Consider the following 21,071-nt stretch of genomic DNA (forward strand, 5'->3'; position numbering starts at 1 on the left):
TGTCTTGAGTTCAGCACATCTGCACCTCCAGCAAACACCTCCTTACGCCCCCGCTCTCCAACCCCTCAAAATCCATCTCGTACGCCACAGCCCCTCTCTCCGCACACTCCTGCCTGAACGCATCCACACTCCCCCCAACCCCGAAATACACCCTCTTTGCCGCCACCACCGCCTTGCCCGTCTTCACCCGCTTCATCAGCGCAATAATCGTCTCCGCGAATGCACCCAACGACGCCGGGGAGTAGATCGTCTCGGACCCGAGGATAAACGTGTTCAGTTCCGGTGCGCTAGGAACCAAGTCGAGGAACGTCGTCGTCGGGGTCCAGGAGCCGGAGAGGAAATTCAACGAAATGCCAGTGGACTGGAGTTGCCGCGTGAACGCCGCGAGGATGTCGGGCGTGAGATACAAATCGCCGTGCTCCTCGTCGGCGTCGAGGAGCGGATTGCCGTCTGGGAACAACGCCGTCGAGTCCGAGGGCGGCAGAGCAGCGGCCCACGCGAGAACGAGGTTGGGCAGGGTCACGAGGCGCACGACGTGCTCGTTGTAGTCTGCCAGCGTGAACATCATGCCCAGCTGATTCGTCAAGGCGTACTGGAAGAGAAGCAGACTCGGCACCGCGCTGCCGCAGCCCAGCTCCACAACGTGGTTCACCCGCACCATGTCATCGAGGTCCTTGCGCGGCCCGCGGTCCAGCAGGAACTTGACGAGATCCAGACTGCATTCCCAGGTTTTATAGCCGCCTTCGTAGACGTTGGTTTGCAGGTCCGTGTTCTCGAGGCCCGCGAGGACGTTGGCTTGCGACCCGTCGTCTTCGGCCATGAGCTGCACACGCACGTCGAAAATCTCGCGGCGCGGGAGGCGCGTGGTGTGGCCTTTGGGGGAGGTGAGGGTGATGGTGGAGAAGGAGAGTTTGTCGGGGAGGCTGGCGAGCTGGGGGTGTTAGTCTTTCTAAACAACGCCTTGGATAGACTGGTTCATATGCGATCATAAGGTTTGTTGATTGAATCTTGAATTATATATTGTCCACATACCATCTCATCTAGGTCATGTGCTCTGGCCACGATTGGAGGCGGCACATGTGGCCCCGGCACACTCATCTCATGCGTCTGAGGCACATCATCGTTTGGATCCTCTTCTATGTCGTCGCCTGAAAATCCAAAGCTGAAAGCCATTTTGTGTGTGTGAGATCTGTGCAAGGCGCGCGTGCATGTGAACGTGGGGATCGTTTTTGTGCAAAGCTTATCGATAGCACGGGCCACCGCGCCTGGTGAATGACTGCAGAGGCGATGACTGCAGAGGCGATGACCATGTAACGACCATGTTGCCGAGTGACGGAGCAGCATGCAGATACTTGACATGAACTGACGTTAGGATGCGCTCGAAGAATCCCGCGCGGAACCATGGCCTTCGTAGTTGGGATAATGGCCTTCGTAGTTTGGAGAGTTCCTCATGACACCCATCTGCACATGCCCACGAGAAGAGTGGAGACCAGTGCTTGCACATCCAAGTTTGTTCGTGTCCCTCCGTCCTCCTACTCTTGAGTATCAAAGTCCTAGCTCTTGCCGTTCATGCCATTCAGTTGTGCCTCTTCATCCCTCGTCCTTTGCAGCTGCGCGTCGCAAGCGTCCAGTGTCTCCTTCGGCAGCTCCCATGCTGATGCGTCGATGCCTTGGGCCTGGGCATCTGCCATGATCTTCTGGCGCTCTACAATCTTCTCGCGCATGTACTTGATGGTGGCCTCCAGCACCACTGCTTCACTGCGGCCCTGTCCCTCCATGCCGGGCACCATGGCGGCCAGACGGTCGAACCCTTCGCGGATGGCTTCGCGGCGCTTCTGCTCGGAGCGGATGTGGTTCTCCTTCTTCTGGGCCTCGCTCAGGCGTGGGCGGTCGTTCGTGTTGGTGGGACTCTGTGAGCCCATTGTGCTTGCGAAGACCGAGCCGTGGACGCAGTGGACGCAGCGCCGAGGCTGCAGACGTCCAGGTGCTCTGTGCAGACTCTATTGCGAGACACAACCTCGGAAGATGCAGATCACAGCTGTGCGCGGGCTCAGTGCGCGGGCTCGGTGCGCGGCTGCACCGTGTGTTGTTGTGGATGCCACGGGAGGAATTGACCTCGTGAGCATGTGAAGAGCGGTTCGCTCGGCGGGCGCGGCGGCGTCAGCGACGTCCGCATTTCAGCCCTGCCGGCGAATGCACCCTTCCATGGCAGCGTTGTTCAGAGGGGCATGGCTGGTCTTGAAGGTGCGGGCTCTTGCACGTGGCTTATGTCATGCTGGCTGGTCGTGCTGGCCGTGCTGGTCGTGCTGGCCGTGCTGGTCGTGTCGAGACTCAAGGGCGCGCGCAACGAGGGCGCCCAACGATGGCTGCAAGGATCTGCTCTCGTGTCGCGGGCATCGTCACGCCCAGTAGTGTAATTGCCATGACGATGGCTAATTAACCGCCGTTTCATGATCTGCTTGTTGTCAGCTCCACGCCTGACGTGACGCTGCCTGCCATGGTTCGGCGAAGCTCCCGCCACACCCTCGCGCCCGTGTCCCGTGCAACGACGGCGAGGTGAAGCGTGGCCACGCCGCTTACAAGCTCTCGGACCAGCGACCGCAGTGAGAGCAGCTGCATAGAGCTGCAAAGAGAGCTGCAAAGAGAACTGCAAAGAGTCGGACCCCCACCAGCCGTATCGCGCCTGCCATACAGTACACCCGAATACGCAGACCGCCAGCGTGCTATGCGCCCAACGGCACCCTCGTCCCCCCCTCGACACGACCAGCACGTCCGGCCAGCATGGACATAAGCCACATCCCCACCATGGACTCGACGCGGTACAGCAATCGCCGCATAAACAGCGTGCAGACCCGCGAACGGCTGCAGCGACACAGCTCAGCGGCCTCGTCGGGGGTGAGCAGGCGCCCTGTCTCCGCCCAAGACGCGTACCTCTTTGCCCTCCGCGTGGGCTACCTCCACTACCTGCTCCAGCCCCGCCAGAAGCGCATACAGCATGTGGCGGCCCCAAAGCCCGTCCAGCGCATCGCCACCAACACCGCTGCGACCATCATGTCCGAGGTCTCTTCGATCAGAGAGTCAAAGAGCACCAAGTTCCCGAACGGCTTCATGGGCGAGCTCGAGAAGCGCATGACAAAGGTGCTCATGGGCACCGAGAAGATGCCTGAGTTCAGGGACCCCAACGTCAAGCGCACCTTCGCCGTCTTCTTGAACGCCTTCAAGGAGCCGCAAGCCAGGAGGAACATGGAGCAGGACAGGAAGGTCGAGGGGCTGGTTCTGATGTTCTTCTCCAACGCCACAAAGGAGATGGGCAGAGGCAAGCAGCCCGGCGACGACAGCTGGAAGCTAATGGTTGACCGACACCTGGCCCTGTTTATCCGCCTGATCAGCTCGACGCTAAGGGACCACGACTGGCAGCGAGACAGGCCAGAACTGCTCCAGCGACTGCAGAACATGGAGAAGAAGCTCTTGGTGCACGACCAGGATCTGACAGCCGACAGCACGCGCAATGGAGGGCAGGGCGGCACCACGATCGAGGTACTGGTGGAACGCTCTTACGAGATTAAAGACATGCCGCTTGTTTTGATTGTCTCACGCATCTTCTCCGTGTCCTACTCGGATGTCCAGGCAGATATCAACAGATACAAGGAGACCTGCACCGAAAAAGCAGCCTTGCTGGACCTCAAGACATACCAGACGAATCTGAGTCTGATGACAAGAAAGACACTGAGCTCGGAAGACTTTGAATCGGAAGAGGCATATGAGCTATGGAAGAGCCAAGAAACTTCCGAGCTATCACGCTTGATCTTGGAGCTCATGCAAGCAAATCCAGACCTAGCAAAAGGCTCGACAGCAGCAGCTCAGATCAGATCACACAACGCATCAGTCGACCTGGGCTCGCGGCAAGGCTCGCAGTCGTCTGAAAGTGGAGCATACGGACTTGATCAGGCCTTGGATGGACTCAGCATGCGCGACGACCTGGCCAATGGCGACGAATCATACACCTTCATCCCACCAGACCCCCGCAGCTACTATCGCGCTATCCTCAAGGAGGCGCTTACGTATGATCTCGCCGATGCGCAGCAAAATGAAGGAGTCAACGAGTACATTGGCATGCTCTCCAAACAGTCGCACGATCTTTTGAGCGAAGTTGCGCATCGGTGGAGACTGACGCTGCCTTCGCGATTCATCCTGTATCTGGACGTCGTCCGAGAGAAATACCTGGACCAAGAGCTGGATCTTGATACGTTGGACGCCGCATTCAACTACGTCAAGGAGCCACCACCAGCGACAGACAAGAAGGCGAACAGGATGAGCGTGATGCAGATGCCGCCACCGGACATATTGTCAGACCGCTCGAGATGGACAGTGCACGACGCCCTGCTCAATCAGCAAATCTTATCGTCACTCCACGATACCTTGTTGCGAGAGTTGTTCGAGTTGATGATGTTCGTATACGACACGAAAGCGCCACCGCTCGGCCCCATCATGTACATCATGACCAGCCACATCTACGAGGACCCTACGTTTGACGTGCCCGACGAGGACCTGAACCAGTTCACAGAGCAGCTGCGCCTGGCCCTCCGACGGAAAGCAGGTGATGTGTATGGGGAGATGCTGGCGAAGAATATCCCGGACACCAAGGAGGATTGGGAGTTCTACCACGTGATTGAGCTTGGGCGCGCCGTGGTGAAGTTGTGTGAGAAGATCCAGAAGCGATACCGCAAGAACCCCGAGGTCATGGGTGTCAGCCCGATGATGTGTCTAGTGGAGGAGATGTTCCCTGCGTACGCGACAGACGCGAGGGACATTGTAGCGCGCATCATGGACGTATTTCGTGCGAAGGGGGAGGAGATCCCAGTCCAAGATGGCTTCGATCTCTACAAGGAAATGGTCGAGATTCGACGGATACACAGCGACGCCTTACCAAACCAGCCATTTGCCTTTCAGATTGAGGGCCTGTTGCAGGATTTCGTTTGGCGATGGATTCAGATGACCGATGCAAACCTTATAGGCTGGGTCGACAATGCATTCAAGGCGGATCAGTTCCAAATCCAGTCACAGAACCCTGTTCCTGCCGACGACGAGCGACACAGTGTCTCGGTCGTGGACATATTCCGGTCTTTCAACCAAAGTATCGAACAGATCGTGGCCTTGAACTGGGACGACGACCTGCAGTATGCCAAATTCATGACTGCGGTGTCAAAGTCGATTGGTCTTGCCCTTGCCAGGTACTGTGACCTTGTCGAGCAAAAGTTCGCGAGGGAGATGGATCGCTTGACCCCGGAGCAAGAGGCTGCGGCACGACAAACGCGGACACAGCAGTGGGCGTCGATGGCCAAGGATCTGTATGCGCAGAAAGAGGCGGGCGCACCTTTCAATTTCTACCCCGAGGTAAGTTCCAAATCGGAAGGTGGATTTTGATACTAACTCAGTCAGTCACTCGTCAAGCTCAACAATATCGAGTACGCCATGCAGCAGCTCGACAAGCTGGAACGCGAAATCGGTGTCGACGCATGTGCAGAAGTGATTCAGAAGCACGCGCCGCCTCAAACACAGCGCATGCGCAACAACAACTTCGTCTTCACGATTAAGATTATTGAAGCGGAGGACCTCAAGGCATGCGACATGAACGGTCTGAGCGATCCGTATGTTGTTCTCGGCGACGAATACCAGAAGCGCCTCGCGAAAACACGAGTAATCTACGGCAACCTCAACCCACGCTGGGACGAGACAATCGATATTACCACCAACGGACCGCTCAACATTGTGGCGACCATCTGGGATTGGGACACTCTTGGCGATCACGACTGTGTCGGTCGAACCTCGCTCAAGCTGGATCCCTCGCACTTCAGAGATTACATGCCGCGCGAGTACTGGCTGGACCTCGACACTCAGGGCCGCCTATTGCTGCGGGTGAGCATGGAAGGCGAACGAGACGACATTCAATTCTACTTTGGCAAGTCGTTCAGAACGCTTAAGAGGACTGAGCGAGACATGACACGGAAGATCACAGACAAGGTAGGTACTCGCTGCATATCCTGGACGTCTACTGACTATACTAGCTATCGTCTTTCATCAGCCACACGCTCTCTCGTCGAACGCTGAGAGCGCTACTCAATCGAGGAATCTCGGTAACGTCGGTCACCAACTACTTCCGAGCAGCCCGCCCGCAATCCGTCATTCAAGGTCCAACATCGCAGGATATCACGCAAGCGCTGGATCCGCTCTTCAGATACTTCGACGAGAATTTTGCCGTCATGAAGCAGACCCTCACAGATGCTGCGATGATCATGGTCATGACTCGCCTGTGGAAGGAGGCATTGGCGACGATAGAGTCATTGCTTGTCCCGCCACTCTCCGACAAGCTGTCCCAGCAGCGCCCACTGACGCAGCAAGAGCTCGACATCGTCTTCAAGTGGCTCAAACTTTTGTTTGACTTCTTCCACGCCGCCGACGAAGACGGCAACGTCGAAGGTGTACCCATGGACGTCCTCAAGTCGCCCAAGTACCACGAGCTCCAGAACCTGAACTTCTTCTACTTCGAGTCGACAGAAGACCTCATCCGCACCAGCGAAGCCATGGCCGGTGCCAGCGCTCGCAGACAGCAGGAGACAGCAGCTAGGCTGAACAGGCAGTCCGCGCCGCCCACCATGGGCCACCATTTTGGTGGTGCGGCGGGCCTTGTGGGTATGCCGACACGCAAGCACAAGACCATCATGCTGAGCAGGAACTTGGGCACGATGAAGAAGGCGAAGGAGGAGAAGCGGAAGGAGGCACAGGCCGAGCCCAACGATGACATGATCTTGAGGATACTGCGTATGAGGCCCGAGGCGGAGAGATACCTGAAGGATCGAAGCAGGCAGAAGGTGCGTTGTAACAGTCCTTCGTACGCATGAAGTTTCTAACTTACATCACAGGAACGACTCGCGGCTGCGCAGGCCGCAGAGATGATTGTACGACAGAGCCTGAACGCCGGCGGTGGCCGTATGACTGGCCTGGGCATGGGCCGCGGGCGATAGGACGTCCTGGGGCGTGTTTGAGTAGACCTTTCCTTGCTTAAGATACCTCTGCATCGTTGTGTTCGGCATGGCGTTGTTTCAGGTAGTATCTAATAATAGCCCTACCAACACATGGATTTACAGACTCTAACCGCTAACGACCGGCCTGCAGTGCATTTCAATAAGACAAGCCAAAATTAAATACAGACCACCTGGTATACAGCAGTTTCTCGCGGCGCAACCCTTCTTGAATAACTCCAAAATCAAAACTACAAGGATGGAAAGGCAGAAGCTCCCGCAGAAGTCTGGGCTCAGGCTTCTGGATAGCGAGAGCCAGCTGAGCTGCGTCTGACGACCTGGGGTCCGGTAGGATTTACCTTGACTTTCCGTTCCCAGCGTTCGGCTGAGCCTTGCTAGGGGCGATTTGGAGAAGTCTGCTTTCTGTCTAAAGCATCCTGCGCACTCTCCGCTTGTTCTCGAAGCCTTTTAGCATCTTCATTTTTGCCTTTGCTCTCCGCTTTCTGTGCGTCCAGTCCGAATACCATGATCTCGAGTTGCGCCTTTTTCTTCTGGCAGCCGTCTTTGATGCTGGTGATGAGCTTTTGATTGCGCTCAGATTCGGGCTTTTTCAACTCTTTCTGGAGGTCACGCTCAAGATTCTCGATTTCGCTTTCGGCTTCCGCGTGATCCAGACGCATTTCTCGAACTGTGGGATCTGGATGCAATGAGTATCTCCACGTCATGGAATCTGCGAAAGAGCTCGTACAACTTACCTTCAGACGGTTCGTACACAGAGCGACTGCCTGTGGCAAAGACAGGGGGTACCAATAGGCTGTGTTTGCTGATGGTATCAGACCCAATGATCATCTCAAACTCGGAGTTTGATATGATGAGGAAGCGCATCTGCCGAAAGGTTATTGGGCTAGAGCTGTGGTGCCATGATAAATAGATCGCAGCCTCAACGGCGAAAGGCTCCCCAGTCAACGTGCGGGCACCTTCACTCTCATAGGGCGTAGGTGTTTGAAAGTCAGATGTCACATAGCCCAGGCGATTTACAAGCTCGCGTGTGACGAGGTTGCCTCTTAGGCAGCCCGTGTCGAGGAGACATTGTGTTGAATGATGTTGAGTGCTGTTGGCCTTGGGCGACACCAGAACGGTGACTAAGAAGTCAGACCTGCGGAACACCTGTAAGGTCAGCCTAACCTAGGTACGACGATCAGGGACATGGACAAACCTTTTGGGATGACCCTTGTGGACGCGTGATTTCCATGGATCTTTCGATTCTCCTCATCAATGCCTCACGATTGAAGATCCCTTTCACCCAGTCCCAAAAACTAAGTTTTAACGGACTTCTGAATGTCTGCTGACGGCCAAAACTGTAGAGATCAGGAGAATTGTCCTTGCCCTCAACGACCGTGATATGAGACTGTAGAGACGGTGCAATAGAAGCAGATCGACGGCGCGTGTCATTTGGAAAACCATCGTTGGGAGCAAGATGTCCATCAGGCGAGGTCATCGAGACAGCTCCATTTTCTAAGCAGTGGCTCGCTGATTAGTGATTGGTCGCGCTGACGTTGGGCGTCACCTACCACGTGTCGTACGCTCAGCCATCGCGTGACAGCAACAAAGACAATGATGTCCCGAAACAAAAGATGCGACCTTGTGCTACTAAGAGTGAAAGTGTTGTGGGGTTTACTGCGCTCTCTCAAGGATAGGGTATTACAGCTTTTATCTAAACAAGCTGGCCCCCTAAGCCACCACAAGACGGATAGGACAGGTGCTGTTAGAGAGATACAGGGTGCTAAGAGCAGGGAACTCTGTAAATTTGCGCAGTAGACGCCTCTATTCAAAGGTGTGGCCACGAGGTGCTGTGATTCTTCGATGGCGCTGATATTGCTGCCGGAAGAGTAGTTCACCGGTTACGTAGAATACTTCGCATGCTTCGGCCTGAGGCTCGGCCAGGGGCTGAAGCTCAATGATAGAAGCGATATCTATCAGTCTTTTTGTCGGGAGCCTGAGGTAATGCACCTGACGTGGAAGGCTCAACTGGGGGTTGCACAGCCATTGGGGCGATCGATATACGAACCTATGGCCATCTAGGTACCCGCCATTTCGATGCGAGTCATGATGAGGGTCTTTTTCCAGCACCTGAAAGATGTAAGTTAAATGATGAATATCATAATCTTCGACAACAGGCGGACTCGTGACTTGAACACTGAAGGCGAATACGCGGTTTTGCTCTTTGAAGTGGAGCTCCGACATGAAAAATGTATTTAGTTCCTGGGAATGCATCTATGAGAGCTTGACGAGCTTGAGTTGGGCGTGATTCAGTATGTGTCGCAGCAGATATCATGCCTATTTACCAGCCAATTCAGGGGTGCAAATGTATGTACATTTTGCCTCTATTTTGGCTGCAACAGTATGTAAATTTGTACAGGGCCCGAGCGGTCTTGCTTTCCGGTTAGGGGCAGAGTGCTTAGTGCCATCCGTCAGCAGAATTCACAGTGATGCCCCCACATAAGTGTCCACTGCAAAAATGAATCGAACGACCACTCGAATGGCGCGAGAAAGAAGGCGAAAAGGCAACAGGCGAGTCTGACCGCTGGGCTGACCATCGGCGTTGTGGAGGGCGGGGGCGAACATGTCAGCAGGGCGCAGCGACAAGGCTATCTTTGCCTGACCGGTGAGCTTGCATCCAGAGGCACGAAGAGGCGGTGTCCAGTTTTCGAAATGTTCGGATTGGACGCTCTGCCTAGGCAGATATCCCGTCTGATTCGAGGATCGGTCGGTTGAACGAGGAGGTCTCCTAGCGCAACTTCAGACGCCCACTTTCGCGACTACATTCGCGTCTTCGATCTTACATCACGATCAGCACATGTTACCTGTCTCTTTCATCATAACCCACCTATTCATCGAAGTGATCCTCTTCACGCTCCGTTGTCCATGGTGTCTGGCGGAGGTGAGCATTTCCAAAGTTGTCTTGTAGGGCTCGAGTGCCGTGCAAAGATTAGATCGGATGTAGAACTGGCGTTCATCGACAGTGCGGCAAAGAGCCACGAGGATAGTAATTGCTGAGAGAGTTAACACTGCATGTTGTGTATAGAGGCCAGCGACTGTTTAAATCTATCCCGCACGGTGAGCGACATCAACATCCTACAGTCGGACCACTTTGCCTTGCAGATTCGCGAACGTAGGCCATCTTACCGGCTTCCACCCATTCCTAACCCATGCTCAATGCGACCAACATCTGCATGTAATACTCATCGCTGACACTAGAAGCATGAACCGGCGCGCTTCATTACACGTGTGGTCGGTTCAGCCTTCTGCAGTCATGTAGCTGCAGCTGGATACCCCTCTTTTTGCAGACTGTGGTAGCTTAGACCACGCATAAGAGAGGACAATGTGGTGCGGCTATGTTTTCAAATACAATACTTGAACCTTGTCCATACTGAGAATCTACAGCGACTTCGCAGGATAAATTCTCCCCCCACCGTAGCTTTGCGCGTCCGCCCAGAACACGATGCCTTCTCTGCGCCATTCAATGTCAAGTGCACAGTCGGCTGACGCTACCGTTGTCGACCCAGATTCTCCCCCACAGAGCCCAAAGAAGATTATGGGCCATGGTGAACAGCGAGCCTGTCTTGATGAAGAATCCTCAGATCATGGCACAACGAGGACCCAGTCAGTCCGTAGCTCGGGTGGGAACACACCCAAAGATTACAAGCCACAAGAGCGGGATGGCTGGCCAAAGTTGGCGCACAAAATGGCCGACATTCCTGAGTTTGCCGCATTTCCACGGTTCCGAGATCTTAATACCAGAAATCTGCTGTACTACCAGGCTCAGTTGCAGTCCCTGCGCACCCATATCATGCAGGTCGAAGAGAACCTCAACTTGACCTGTTACGCACACGTGTTGGAAGATGCTGACTCGGAATATCATGAGCTATTGACAAAGCTAAGGTGCTTGCTGCATGAATATAGTATGTAACGCCGCCCCTCCCCCTTTTCTTGACTGGGTCTCGGTTAATGCTTCTCAAAGACGATGCGCTTTTACAGTACTCGCAAGTATCGGCACTACCACAGCCCGAGACCTACAACATGAGCTCTCTCCGCAAGTGGCTTTGTAGAGAAGACGGCGGTAACTGCCGTGTCCGTGACGGAAAGCGTGCGGACGAGACATGGGGACCTCTGACTGACACTGGCGCATCGGACACCCTATGGAATCATCTGCGCGTTGTTCTTAAATCACTGATATGGTCGGACCCTTCACCACAAGAATATCCTGACCTAGCCGTCTCACATCCTGGGATTAAGATTGATGGGCTGTCCAGGTGGATTGTGTACAGAGTTGCGCCTCTCTATTGGGTATGGCGAGAGAAAAAAGAGCATAGTAAGATACGAGCACAAAACTCGGCCATGCAGCTCGGAGCTAGCACATCTGAAAATATCCTGAACCCATCGGTCTTTGATGCCGAGAAGCAGGGGCAACAGTATGTGCCTAAGACCGAGGTGAGAGTCCAGGATACTGTGAGGTCGATGTCTGAGTCTACGGCCCTGCGTTTTACATCAAGTCTCTCTACCGTCATTGCGTGCCTACTCCCAGTGGTCGCAATTGCGGTGTTGACTCAAGTCGAAGGCGAACGTAATCTACTGTTATGCATTACGGGGTTCGCCATCATCTTTGCTGTCGGCCTGATTGCCCTCACTCAAGGAACGAGTTCGAGAACAGAGATTTTTGCAGCAACCGCCGCGTAAGTCTCCAGATGTCTTTGAAGTCAGATAATTACAGGCACTGACAACTGAAAGGTTCTCCGCGGTCCTGGTCGTATTCATCTCAGAGCCCCGGGCCTGATATAATATGGCCCTCACGCGTCGAAACACCGATCATCAATCTCTTGGTGGAACGCATACTTCACAAATCATGACCTTTGGGGGAAATTTAAGCCCATACAATATAATGGTTAGGCTTCAATTTTTGTCTTGTTGAATGGCCAGTCTTCAAATACGAAGTACGATGCGGTTTGTGAAGCTCGGTCGATGTTCTTTGCTCCCTGCACCATACGCCATGACGTCACATAGCCTCGCAATAGTGTCTGTGATCGCACATAATCGTGCATGTAAGGCAGTCGACCCTTATGTCTCACTTCCAACGACATGTCATGTACAGAACAACGAGGGTCGCAAGAGTATGCGATTTTCTGTCCTGGTAGCGTTTGTGGCGTCACACGCGTTAAGGGCGCCCAAAACCCCCGAGATCGGCCGATATCGATAGTGACCTCGAATATGAACGTTCAACCCGCCCTCGTCGCTACGTCAAGTTGTGTCAACTTTCACCGCGTCTCGTTGACAGTGTTTCACTCCTACTTTACGCCGTTACGATTTACCTTCACGATCAATATCACGACCCGCTTGCGACTATGCTGCAGAGAAGCTCCTCCTCCGCTCTGCGCGCCGTTGCGCCTGCTGTCGCTCGTTCCGGCACACAAGTCCCCTCACGAACCTTCTCCTCAACACAACCGGCAGCCTCCGACCTGGAAGGTGCTGCTTTTGGTGAACAACACATTGCAAAGGGAATTGGCCGGCTCACCAAACATGTCTTCGAAGATGGCAAGGGCACCTTCATCACCACAGACAAGGGTGTCAAGCTACTCGACATGACATCCGGCATTGGCGTTGTAAACCTCGGCCATTGCCATCCCAAAGTCAGTGCTGCTGCCGCTGCACAGTGCGGCAAAATCACACATGCTCAAGTCAACATTGGCTTCAGCTCTGCCCAGATTGCTCTTCTCAAGGAGCTGATTCCCATCCTCCCACACAAGTCTCTAGACACTGTCTTTCTGTGGAATTCGGGAGCAGAAGCAGTCGAGGCAGCGGTCAAGCTAGCTCGTGGCGCTACGAAGAAGCCCAACATCATTGTCATGCAGGGTTCGTACCACGGTCGCACGAACGCGACAGCATCGATGACGCGATCTAAAACCATCTACGGCGAAGGCCACGGCCCCTTGATGGGTGGTGTGTTCGCAACTGCATTCCCCTACTACAGCCAGTTTGGCGGCGCAACTCCAGACACACCCACAGAGGAGCTCGTCAACCAGGCTCTTCTCCAGGTCAAGCTTACTCTGCAACAGCAGACCTCGCCCTCTGATACTGCTGCCATCATCCTGGAGCCCGTCCTCGGTGAGGGCGGTTATGTCCCTGCCCCTCCAGCTTTCTTGCATGGCTTGAGGAAGATCTGCGACGAGAACAAAATTCTTCTTATTGCTGATGAGGTCCAGTCTGGCATGGGCCGCACAGGTCACATGTTCTTTGTAGAGGAGTCTGGAGTCCGACCTGACATTCTCATATTTGCCAAAGGTATTGCGAACGGCTTCCCTTTGTCAGGAATTGCGAGTCGCAAGGACCTCATGGACCTTCAGAAGCCTGGATCGATGGGTGGTACCTATGCAGGCAATGCAGTCGCTTGTGCTGCTGCAAAGGCTGTCATCGAAGTCTTCCGTGAAGAGGACATCCTCGACAACGTCGCTGCCCGTTCTGAACAGATCTTCTCTTTCCTCAAGGACCTTCAGGCATCAGGTACAAAGGCTGGCAACTTGATTGAAGACGTCCGTGGCAAGGGCTTGATGGTCGGCGTACAATTTGCGAACCCAGAGCTGCAGAACGACTCTTCAAACACAGCTGCGAGGGAGGCACAAACACAACCACAGATCGCACCGAAGATTGTCCAGGAGTGCATAAAGCGCGACATGCTTCTTCTCAGCACCTCCGTATTTGACGTCTTGCGGTTCATCCCGCCACTTACCATCAGCGAGGAGGAAATGACCCAGGCATGCAACATCTTCAAGGAATCACTCGAAGCGGTTGCAAAAGATTTGTAATGTAACAACATGTGCACTTCCAAGTTGAAACGTTTATGTTCGTCGCTTGCTGGCTTCTGACTCTAAGAAACATCTGAGCGTCCTTTGTGTGTGCGTGAGCTGTTCACGTTTTCACAGCTAGCACAGATGGTGCTTAGTTCCTGGCAGCCGCACCATTACGGTCGCTGTTCACTTCTTGTACTCTTCATTCAATGTCACCACTCCCAGTAGTCGACTATGTCTGGTGTTAGGTTGAGACAGCTCAGTTGCATGAATTTATTTGGCATTGCTCTGGCTCTATATGCCGAACTTTGGTATCTCCGACAAGAACAGCGACGATAGCGTGCCCTACCCTACTCCATCTGGCGTCTATGTTTCTAGGTACCTTGTCGGAAAGTTTCGCAGCAGACGAGCGGATCCATGTTGCGCGGCCTTTGCGGGCTGCAACGCGCTTTATCTCGCGGCCAGACGCTGGACGCTCAACGTCGTAGGCTTACTGCTTGAGAATTCGATCACCGCTTGCGAACGGCCCAAAGTCTACTTCTGATTCCGTAGGTCAAGCTGGGTGTACTAGTTTTACTGCCGGATCGTACGAGGCCACGAAATTGTTTGTTGGTAGAGATGACGTGGCAAACTCTGCTGCTATCAAGTGCCTGTCTTTTAGAGATGTAGCTTATAACATACCGGAGAGTAGAAATCGGTCTAACTGTTCTTAGAAAAGGCAGTGCTCTTTTTTGATAAGAACCGTTCGACTGGCCAAGACGGCCTGCGCTTCAAATGGAATAGCTACGACTGAGGCTTTGAATGCAGCATGTTTGAGTGTAGATCATGCATGCAGGTTCTGATCGAGCGCGAGTAGCTTAAGCCAGTATGCGAGTGCTTTGGCACTAGAGTTACTCAGGTTACTAAAAGTCTAGGTAGGAGGCTATTAGAGCGGGCTGATTCCCAAAAACCATGTGTATTGTAAACTGCAGGGACTTACACAACAGATCAACTGTCGAACGTGCCTGTATCATGCAAGATGATTAATTGCTGCCAGACATATTTCTAGCGCGTGTCAGGACGCATTCGCATCCAAGCATCGACGAGAGTGAAATGATTCTTCGCGACACAATATCCCATTCGATCATTGTGGAAGCTGAGCAGTCTCTGATCGTTGATCAAGTGTGAAGAAAGTGATCAAGTTCCTTGTCCTATCTACGGTGCTGAATGAGCAGGAAATATACAGAAATACTGACCCGGCTATACCATAATTAGAGCCCTAATCACGGCTCCAAGCTGTACCCGATTCCGCTCACCAGGGCGTGGTAGATCGCCAGTGTCTGGTCGGGCAAATATCCGGATGCGGATCACGTGATATGCACCCTCACCTCAATCCTTGATGCTGGAGTTTCTGAGTCACTCAACCATCCGGTATGATGTTGGCGCGCAGCAACATTTTGAAGAGCCATCTTAGGAGCGATGCCAAAGCTCCTGCAGTAACTTGGCAGCGTGAAGGGTAAAAGCACCCCTCTCACACTAATTCGCTGTGAGCACTGGTGGTAGTGCACAAGGAACTTTGCTATCTTCCTGTCGCAGCAGATATCATGCCTATTTACAAGCCAATTGGGGGGTGCTGATGTATGTACATTTTGCCTCCTTTATGGCTGCGACACTTCCAGATCAGGATCTAAATACTGTTTTGTGAGAATTCTTGTAAGGGAACATCAATTAGTGTTGCCCTTGATATATGCGATCGTTTGATGTTTGACATCGCGGCTAAGTCCTTGCTTCAACGTGACGCGGATGCCAACGCCGTTGGACATAAAGAACTAGGTAGCGACATGGAAGAATATTCGACTGCGAAGATGATGAAGGAACAACTCAGTTGCAACTTGATCACGGCAACTGTCCGCACGCCAGCTGAATGGCGCCACCACTGTCCGTAAGGCCGTCAAGTAAAACAATCAAAACAGCTCACGAAAGCTGAAACCGACTACGAGCTAGAAGCTTGAGCGCGTCTAGCTCGCCTGATAAGACGAAAAATTATAACCCGAAAGGGCGAAGCGCTTCAGGCTTGCTCATCTAACATGGGGCGCACAATTTTGTTGTCGACTTGCAAAGGAAGCACATGCTATATCTTACTGGCAGAGACTTGTAGTGTTGGCGAGTGCATACTTCGCCAGGCTCCAAAGAGTCCTTGGAGCTCAGCAACAAGCCAAATGTAGAAGGTACTACATCTCTTTGTTGCATAGTTGAGCCATGGTGGTCACAAGGAACGAGAGTAACGACTTGCTGCACCGGTTCCTTTTGTGTGGAGATCTTGCAGTTCGTGAGCATGGCGATGTGCTTCGAAGCGAACTAATTTGTTACGTTACCTACCTCCCGGTTTAAGGATTGTGCATCGGTCTGCAGAGCAAAAGGGTTGAGACACCTATTGACAGCTTCGCCCATTATGGAATTGCATGGCTGGAGGGGGATATAATTAACTTTTTCGGATTTGTTAAGCATCTAGTGTCTGAGCATCTCACCAAGGCTGAGGTTGGGTGACAAGTTCGTAACGGAAAGAGCCAGAGCGTGCGTTATGTTGACGGCAATGCAGCTCGTGCGAATAGCTTTCTGTTCTACAATGGAGTATCTGACGAGCCTCCATATTAAGGCTTCAGGAAGCTTCTAAAGCTTGGCTTATATGCTGGATAAAAAGATTAGACAGGAACAATACCTGTTGATCTGGCTGCAGATTGAGAACTTGAGATGATTCTTAGAGATGTTCTGGGAGTGAGGAAGTTCACCGAGCATAAGGATATCTAGTGAAATGTGCGGAATGTACTGGAAAAGAAGATTCCGCGCAGTCTGCAGAGTTGTGAGTCATTACAGGAGGGTCTTTTATAAAATAAGTCCAACGTTTTCTCTGCGAACTTCGTCGCTTTTGTGATGCACGATAGCGTGTAACTAAATGTTTCCCTCCCTCCTCACCCAGATAAAATGTAATACTCAGCTAACCTAGCTGGCAGAGGTTTTCACGCTCTTCGAGTCTCCTTCAATCTCAACCAACTGTACAAAGCTTCTCTCATCGTCGTTCGTCTGGCCCTTCTTCATGTGGCTGGTCTTGAACGTAGTCTGTACATTGATTTCATTGCCAGTAAGCCCACTGAAAGCGGTGAGCGCGTGGCTGCGTCTGGATGGAGCTCCGGTATCCTTTGCTGTAGAATGGTTTGTGCTACCCATGATATTTGGAAAGAGGCGACTAAGACCGAGCCGGATTGAAGGCATACAGGTGCAGATAATGGCAACTTGGCATTCAATGACCGACCACAGGCTGGCTTCGAGGTAGTCCCATGTCATATTAGTGGTGTTGGCAAAGTGAACGAGGGATCGAAGACGAAGCATCGAGACGACAGTGACGCTTAATAGTTGTGTTAGCAGTAGTTCGAAATGTTGCGTTCTGAGGAGGGTGACTGACAAAGCTCCAACACTGAACATGAGAAGCACGCCAATCTTCTTCTTCAGTCCTAGATGCAAGTTCCAAATTTGCGTGATCGGCAGCGATAAGGTGACGAAGTCAGTAAGTATGGAATGTGCGGCATGCGTAAAGGCAAGCGCATTGTTGTTGATGCACTTTCCGGTATGCTCTCCGTCCCATCGCTCCCACGCGAAGCTGATGGGCGTGCAGACGAAGGTAGCGGCTAAGTCAAACGCGATTATCGATGCAATCTGGAGCCAGATCACGGTCCATACGGTTCGCCTGAAGCGCTTCTCAGGGAAAATCTGCAGAAAGAAGAGCAAGAAAGAGATCTTGACAAAGCCGAGGGTGGAGAAATACGCGATTTCGCTGACCCAGAAATGCTGAAAGCTCAAGTCAGTCGATACCCTACTTAGATAGAGGTTGTCTCACCAACAGCGTGATAGTGATCTGCTCGAAAGGCACATTCCATATATCGCGACCCAGACCTGTCCAAGACATCTTGTAGCAGACTACAAATAAAAGAGTGTCCACAGCTAGAACCATGACCAAACTGCCATCGTCTAGCCAGTGGAGTCGCCCGACACTGAAGCGCACCAACCATTGAGTGCCCATTGCTAGAATGGCTAAGATGTAGAAGGCGACATTGATGTGGCGATAGCTGGTTGATCTGTCGCGCGCTGTCTTGTTGGTGCAAGCCCTGAAGGTCAGGTTGAGTGCGCTCAGTTGGTCCTTGCGACCGCATGATGTTGCGATACAGTCGCTAGCTTTGTCTAAGGTGGCAGTATCGCGGCAGGCGCAGGATGCGCCGGAGCTCGATAATGGATGACATGTTGTGCTTGCGAAGGTGTCCTTCACACAGTTTTGCTGGAGAGGCCTTTAGTCCAAGATTCAGGTGTTGGTGCTGGACTACGTACAGCGCAACTAGGTAATGAACTGAAATTGTGCGTTTGGGATCGACAGAGGGAAATCAGAAGAAAGATGGACATGGCCAGCCAAGGGGAGCGATTGAACCGCATCTCGTGGTCTGATACCAATATGATGGGGCTTTAGGAGTTTACTCCGAGGACCAAAGGTTCCGTGGAGCAAGAGTTCACATCACAAACGGCGCGTTACATGTCAGGTCATAAAGAAGTTCGGTCGAGGTACGTGCGGAGGTGCCATACCCCTTTGCAGTGTGCCGGGGTTTGATTCATGATCATAAAGTGATGTTTTCGTGCCGAAGTGGAGCAGCTAGGTACAGATCCCCCAGACGCTCATGCCTGCATGCTTGCGGGTACGGATCCACACCAAGTTGCATTGAGTAGATGAAGGCGCGGCCAAATAATTCAAGATGCCATTGGCATTGTGGGTACGAAGGCTTCGCTTTACGGGCGTCACATAGTGAAGGGCAGTCCCTCAAAAGTTTTGCTAACCAGATGGGCTGATTGTAGTCTCTCATCAACCTGAGACTGTAGTCCTGACACAGAATCTCAAAACGGGTCTTGAACCCAGTGAACCAGTGGCGGCGCTCGAGGAGCACGGAAATTTTAGCGCGACCCTGATGTAGCTGTGCTGGAAGACCCATGAGCTGAGGCGTCAAAAGTAGCTGCGCACAGCAGGATCGCGTCGAATGAGCTCCGGCCTACCTGCTTTTCTTTGCACGTTTGCGCGATGCTGTTTCATCCGAACCATCCCGCGGCCCGGCTTGAGTCGTGCGTTCGCTACGCTCCAGGCAAGTCTACCGGTACCGACACGCACGCAACGAACCGTCTTGAACACGCAATATTTAGCAATGGTGCGTGCGTCATCTCACGTGATAGTTGGCCAGTCTTATTTCGAAAGGACATGAACGACTAGGCTGTTTATCAAAGGTATAAGTAGGCTAAGCCTGCAATGAGGCATACAATCTGCGCAACAAGGGTTTGCAAGAGCACCCGAACCCACGCGACAAACGGTTTCGAACGTGCGATGATCACCGCGAGCACGTGCACTACTATTGATTATTCTGCTTACAGTAAAGGGCAATATCGTCTCCTGTACAGATGCAAGTCTAAAGAGCTGTGTGTCCAGTAGCTACCTAGTGTGTCCCTGCCCATGCATCATCTACGTCGCTATCGCTTCATCAGCTCCAACAATTACGCGATGCAGGTGCGTAGATTTCATCAGATACAATTCCGCATATTCATTGTGTTCTCAACCTTGTGGCTGGCAATCTGACGTTGTTACTAATGATAAGGCAACGTAGAGCCCTGTTATAACAGTACGCTGTATATCGCAGGATGTAGTCATGGGGAGAGTGCTAGCCAGGATTAGACTGTTACAAGTTTTTCCCTGCAGCCCCTTCAGGCTCATCTCGGACGCATTCTGCGCCGAGGCCGGTGCATACAGAGGCCACCCGTTCCGGTGTCCTACACCTAAATCCTGTGGCTCACACGTTACAGATATGTGCTAAGCTCGGCTACAGTGTCCGTGCACCTCGTGCACGTTTTCATCTTGTGCACGCGAAAACGACTTTTGGCAACCACAAAAATGAGGTTATACAGCCACACGCAAAAGCTATTATATTGAGATTTTTTGTAGTAATAATCTATTGAGTACTACGGTGCTTGCCCTGTTGCCACTTCTTATTTGGACGTGTTGTGCGGCCGCTGCGTGTAGTAACTGGTGGAGGTGCCGGAGACGGCGACGCGTCAACTACGACGCGAGTACCTCCACGCACACGCTGTTTTTTGGCTGCTGGCTCTGGAGGAGGCTTGTTTGAGGCCTTGCGCTTGCCTGTTTGAGATAATTGGATAGATTTGGCAGCGTTGCTCTCTTGTTTTTTTCGTTGTTTCTCGGCCTTCTCAGCGGCCGTCCTAAGGGCTTTCTCTTCCTTTGCCCTCGCTCGTTCCACCTTCTGCCGCTCCTTCTCTCGCTCATCTCGAACCTTCTTCTCGGCTGCGTCTGCCTTCCTGCGAGCCTTTGCAGCAGTTTCCTCAGCCTGTTGGTGGGTATTTTGACGTAGTTGAGCCTGGGCTTCATCCACCTTCGTTGGAGACCACAACATCGCGTTAGAAGTATAGGACTTGGAGGCCTGCAGTGGCAGGGCTTGGCGGTACCTCTGAGAGGTCTTTCGGGTGTCAATTTGGTTGCAGAGGCCTTCGTTTTCTACCTCTAGAAGTGAGTTGCGAGCTGCTAAGTAGTTCAACGTGCGAACTAGCTTCCTTGCCTCATAACTTGTAGGGTCCTTCACTGTTGCGTTGCAAAACTGTTCTATTGCAATCCTGTTGACGTTGAGTAACAGAGATGGAGTTCGCGGAAGCTCGCTTTGCTTGTTCTTGAACCTATTAAGTATAATAGGTGGGTCTAGTGGTGAGATGCCTGTGGCTTTGAACGCGGCCAGCACAAGCTCACAGGTAAACGTTTTGTACCAGGCGGCTCAGAAAAGCTTGTAGAAGTGACGCTTTTTAATGCTACTTAAGGCCTAGCTTTGGTGGAGTTGTTCAGTTACTTCTTTAGAGTAGTTGTTACTAAAAGGTGAGAAGCAATCAACATCGAGCGGCTGCAACGTCTGGGTACTGTGAGGTGGGTAAACAAGTAGCAAAATCTTATGGCGACTACAATAGTTAATAAAAGCTATTGTTATGTGGGAGCTGTGGCTGTCAAGTGTAAGTAGGCGCCAGCTGCCGCGAGTTTTACTCACAGTTTCCCGCTCAAACACCTGTTCAAGCCAGGCAAGACCAACCTTGTTGTTAGACCAGCCAGAGAGCGTTACAGTAGAGTATATAGTGTCTTTGCCTGCGTCCAGGTCCT

General features: G+C 52.6%; 8 protein-coding genes across 8 annotated transcripts; 3 read left to right on the top strand and 5 right to left on the bottom strand.

The window, feature by feature from the left end:
• Positions 1 to 10: 10 nt before the first annotated feature.
• M421DRAFT_71607 (uncharacterized protein) lies at positions 11 to 1,173 on the bottom strand (the record flags this gene model as incomplete). Its single annotated transcript, XM_033596804.1, has 2 exons — positions 11 to 931; positions 1,033 to 1,173. The coding sequence occupies 2 exons, from the start codon at positions 1,171 to 1,173 to the stop codon at positions 11 to 13; spliced, it is 1,062 nt and encodes a 353-aa protein (XP_033445108.1).
• Positions 1,174 to 1,553: 380 nt separating this feature from the next.
• On the bottom strand, positions 1,554 to 1,922 carry M421DRAFT_71665 (uncharacterized protein; the record flags this gene model as incomplete). Its single annotated transcript, XM_033596812.1, has 1 exon — positions 1,554 to 1,922. One exon carries the CDS (start codon positions 1,920 to 1,922, stop codon positions 1,554 to 1,556), a length of 369 nt encoding a protein of 122 aa, XP_033445109.1.
• A 695-nt stretch (positions 1,923 to 2,617) lies between these two features.
• Positions 2,618 to 7,218, top strand: M421DRAFT_272069 (C2 domain-containing protein). Its single transcript, XM_033588813.1, has 4 exons — positions 2,618 to 5,394; positions 5,440 to 6,021; positions 6,066 to 6,869; positions 6,921 to 7,218. The coding sequence occupies exons 1-4, from the start codon at positions 2,782 to 2,784 to the stop codon at positions 7,020 to 7,022; spliced, it is 4,101 nt and encodes a 1,366-aa protein (XP_033445110.1). The 5' UTR covers positions 2,618 to 2,781; the 3' UTR covers positions 7,023 to 7,218.
• Positions 7,040 to 8,489, bottom strand: M421DRAFT_272224 (uncharacterized protein). Its single transcript, XM_033588814.1, has 5 exons — positions 8,236 to 8,489; positions 8,132 to 8,175; positions 7,775 to 8,047; positions 7,635 to 7,716; positions 7,040 to 7,285 (listed from the first exon to the last, which is right to left on the bottom strand). Coding segments are annotated over exons 2-5 (462 nt in total). The 5' UTR covers positions 8,133 to 8,175; positions 8,236 to 8,489; the 3' UTR covers positions 7,040 to 7,179.
• Positions 8,490 to 10,521: 2,032 nt separating this feature from the next.
• Positions 10,522 to 11,853, top strand: M421DRAFT_95190 (uncharacterized protein; the record flags this gene model as incomplete). Its single annotated transcript, XM_033598285.1, has 3 exons — positions 10,522 to 10,981; positions 11,041 to 11,752; positions 11,808 to 11,853. 3 exons carry the CDS (start codon positions 10,522 to 10,524, stop codon positions 11,851 to 11,853), a joined length of 1,218 nt encoding a protein of 405 aa, XP_033445112.1.
• Positions 11,854 to 12,418: 565 nt separating this feature from the next.
• M421DRAFT_71562 (uncharacterized protein) lies at positions 12,419 to 13,876 on the top strand (the record flags this gene model as incomplete). The annotated part of the gene is made up of 1 exon (XM_033596799.1): positions 12,419 to 13,876. The coding sequence occupies one exon, from the start codon at positions 12,419 to 12,421 to the stop codon at positions 13,874 to 13,876; it is 1,458 nt and encodes a 485-aa protein (XP_033445113.1).
• Positions 13,877 to 16,645: 2,769 nt separating this feature from the next.
• On the bottom strand, positions 16,646 to 18,394 carry M421DRAFT_424493 (uncharacterized protein). The gene is made up of 4 exons (XM_033593771.1): positions 18,215 to 18,394; positions 17,730 to 18,164; positions 17,298 to 17,680; positions 16,646 to 17,240 (listed from the first exon to the last, which is right to left on the bottom strand). The coding sequence occupies exons 1-4, from the start codon at positions 18,314 to 18,316 to the stop codon at positions 16,838 to 16,840; spliced, it is 1,323 nt and encodes a 440-aa protein (XP_033445114.1). The 5' UTR covers positions 18,317 to 18,394; the 3' UTR covers positions 16,646 to 16,837.
• Positions 18,395 to 19,748: 1,354 nt separating this feature from the next.
• M421DRAFT_401510 (uncharacterized protein) lies at positions 19,749 to 20,694 on the bottom strand (the record flags this gene model as incomplete). The annotated part of the gene is made up of 1 exon (XM_033590223.1): positions 19,749 to 20,694. A coding segment is annotated over one exon (828 nt), but the record flags the coding sequence as incomplete, so codon positions are not given.
• Positions 20,695 to 21,071: the final 377 nt, after the last annotated feature.

The sequence above is a fragment of the Didymella exigua genome (assembly GCF_010094145.1).
Source record: "Didymella exigua CBS 183.55 unplaced genomic scaffold M421scaffold_35, whole genome shotgun sequence".
Lineage (NCBI taxonomy): Eukaryota > Fungi > Ascomycota > Dothideomycetes > Pleosporales > Didymellaceae > Didymella > Didymella exigua.

Coding starts and splice junctions, on each gene's coding strand:
- M421DRAFT_272069 (XM_033588813.1), top strand. CDS start 2,782: ATGGACATAAGCCACATCCCCACCATGGACTCGACGCGGTACAGCAAT. Junction 5,395..5,439: donor CTTTCAATTTCTACCCCGAG/GTAAGTTCCAAA, acceptor TAACTCAGTCAG/TCACTCGTCAAGCTCAACAA. Junction 6,870..6,920: donor AGGATCGAAGCAGGCAGAAG/GTGCGTTGTAAC, acceptor CTTACATCACAG/GAACGACTCGCGGCTGCGCA.
- M421DRAFT_272224 (XM_033588814.1), bottom strand. Junction 7,717..7,774: donor TGTGTACGAACCGTCTGAAG/GTAAGTTGTACG, acceptor CATTGCATCCAG/ATCCCACAGTTCGAGAAATG. Junction 7,286..7,634: donor GAGCGTGACCTCCAGAAAGA/GTTGAAAAAGCC, acceptor GGAGCTTCTGCC/TTTCCATCCTTGTAGTTTTG.
- M421DRAFT_424493 (XM_033593771.1), bottom strand. CDS start 18,316: ATGCGGTTCAATCGCTCCCCTTGGCTGGCCATGTCCATCTTTCTTCTG. Junction 18,165..18,214: donor GTTCATTACCTAGTTGCGCT/GTACGTAGTCCA, acceptor AGGCCTCTCCAG/CAAAACTGTGTGAAGGACAC. Junction 17,681..17,729: donor AGATCACTATCACGCTGTTG/GTGAGACAACCT, acceptor TTGAGCTTTCAG/CATTTCTGGGTCAGCGAAAT.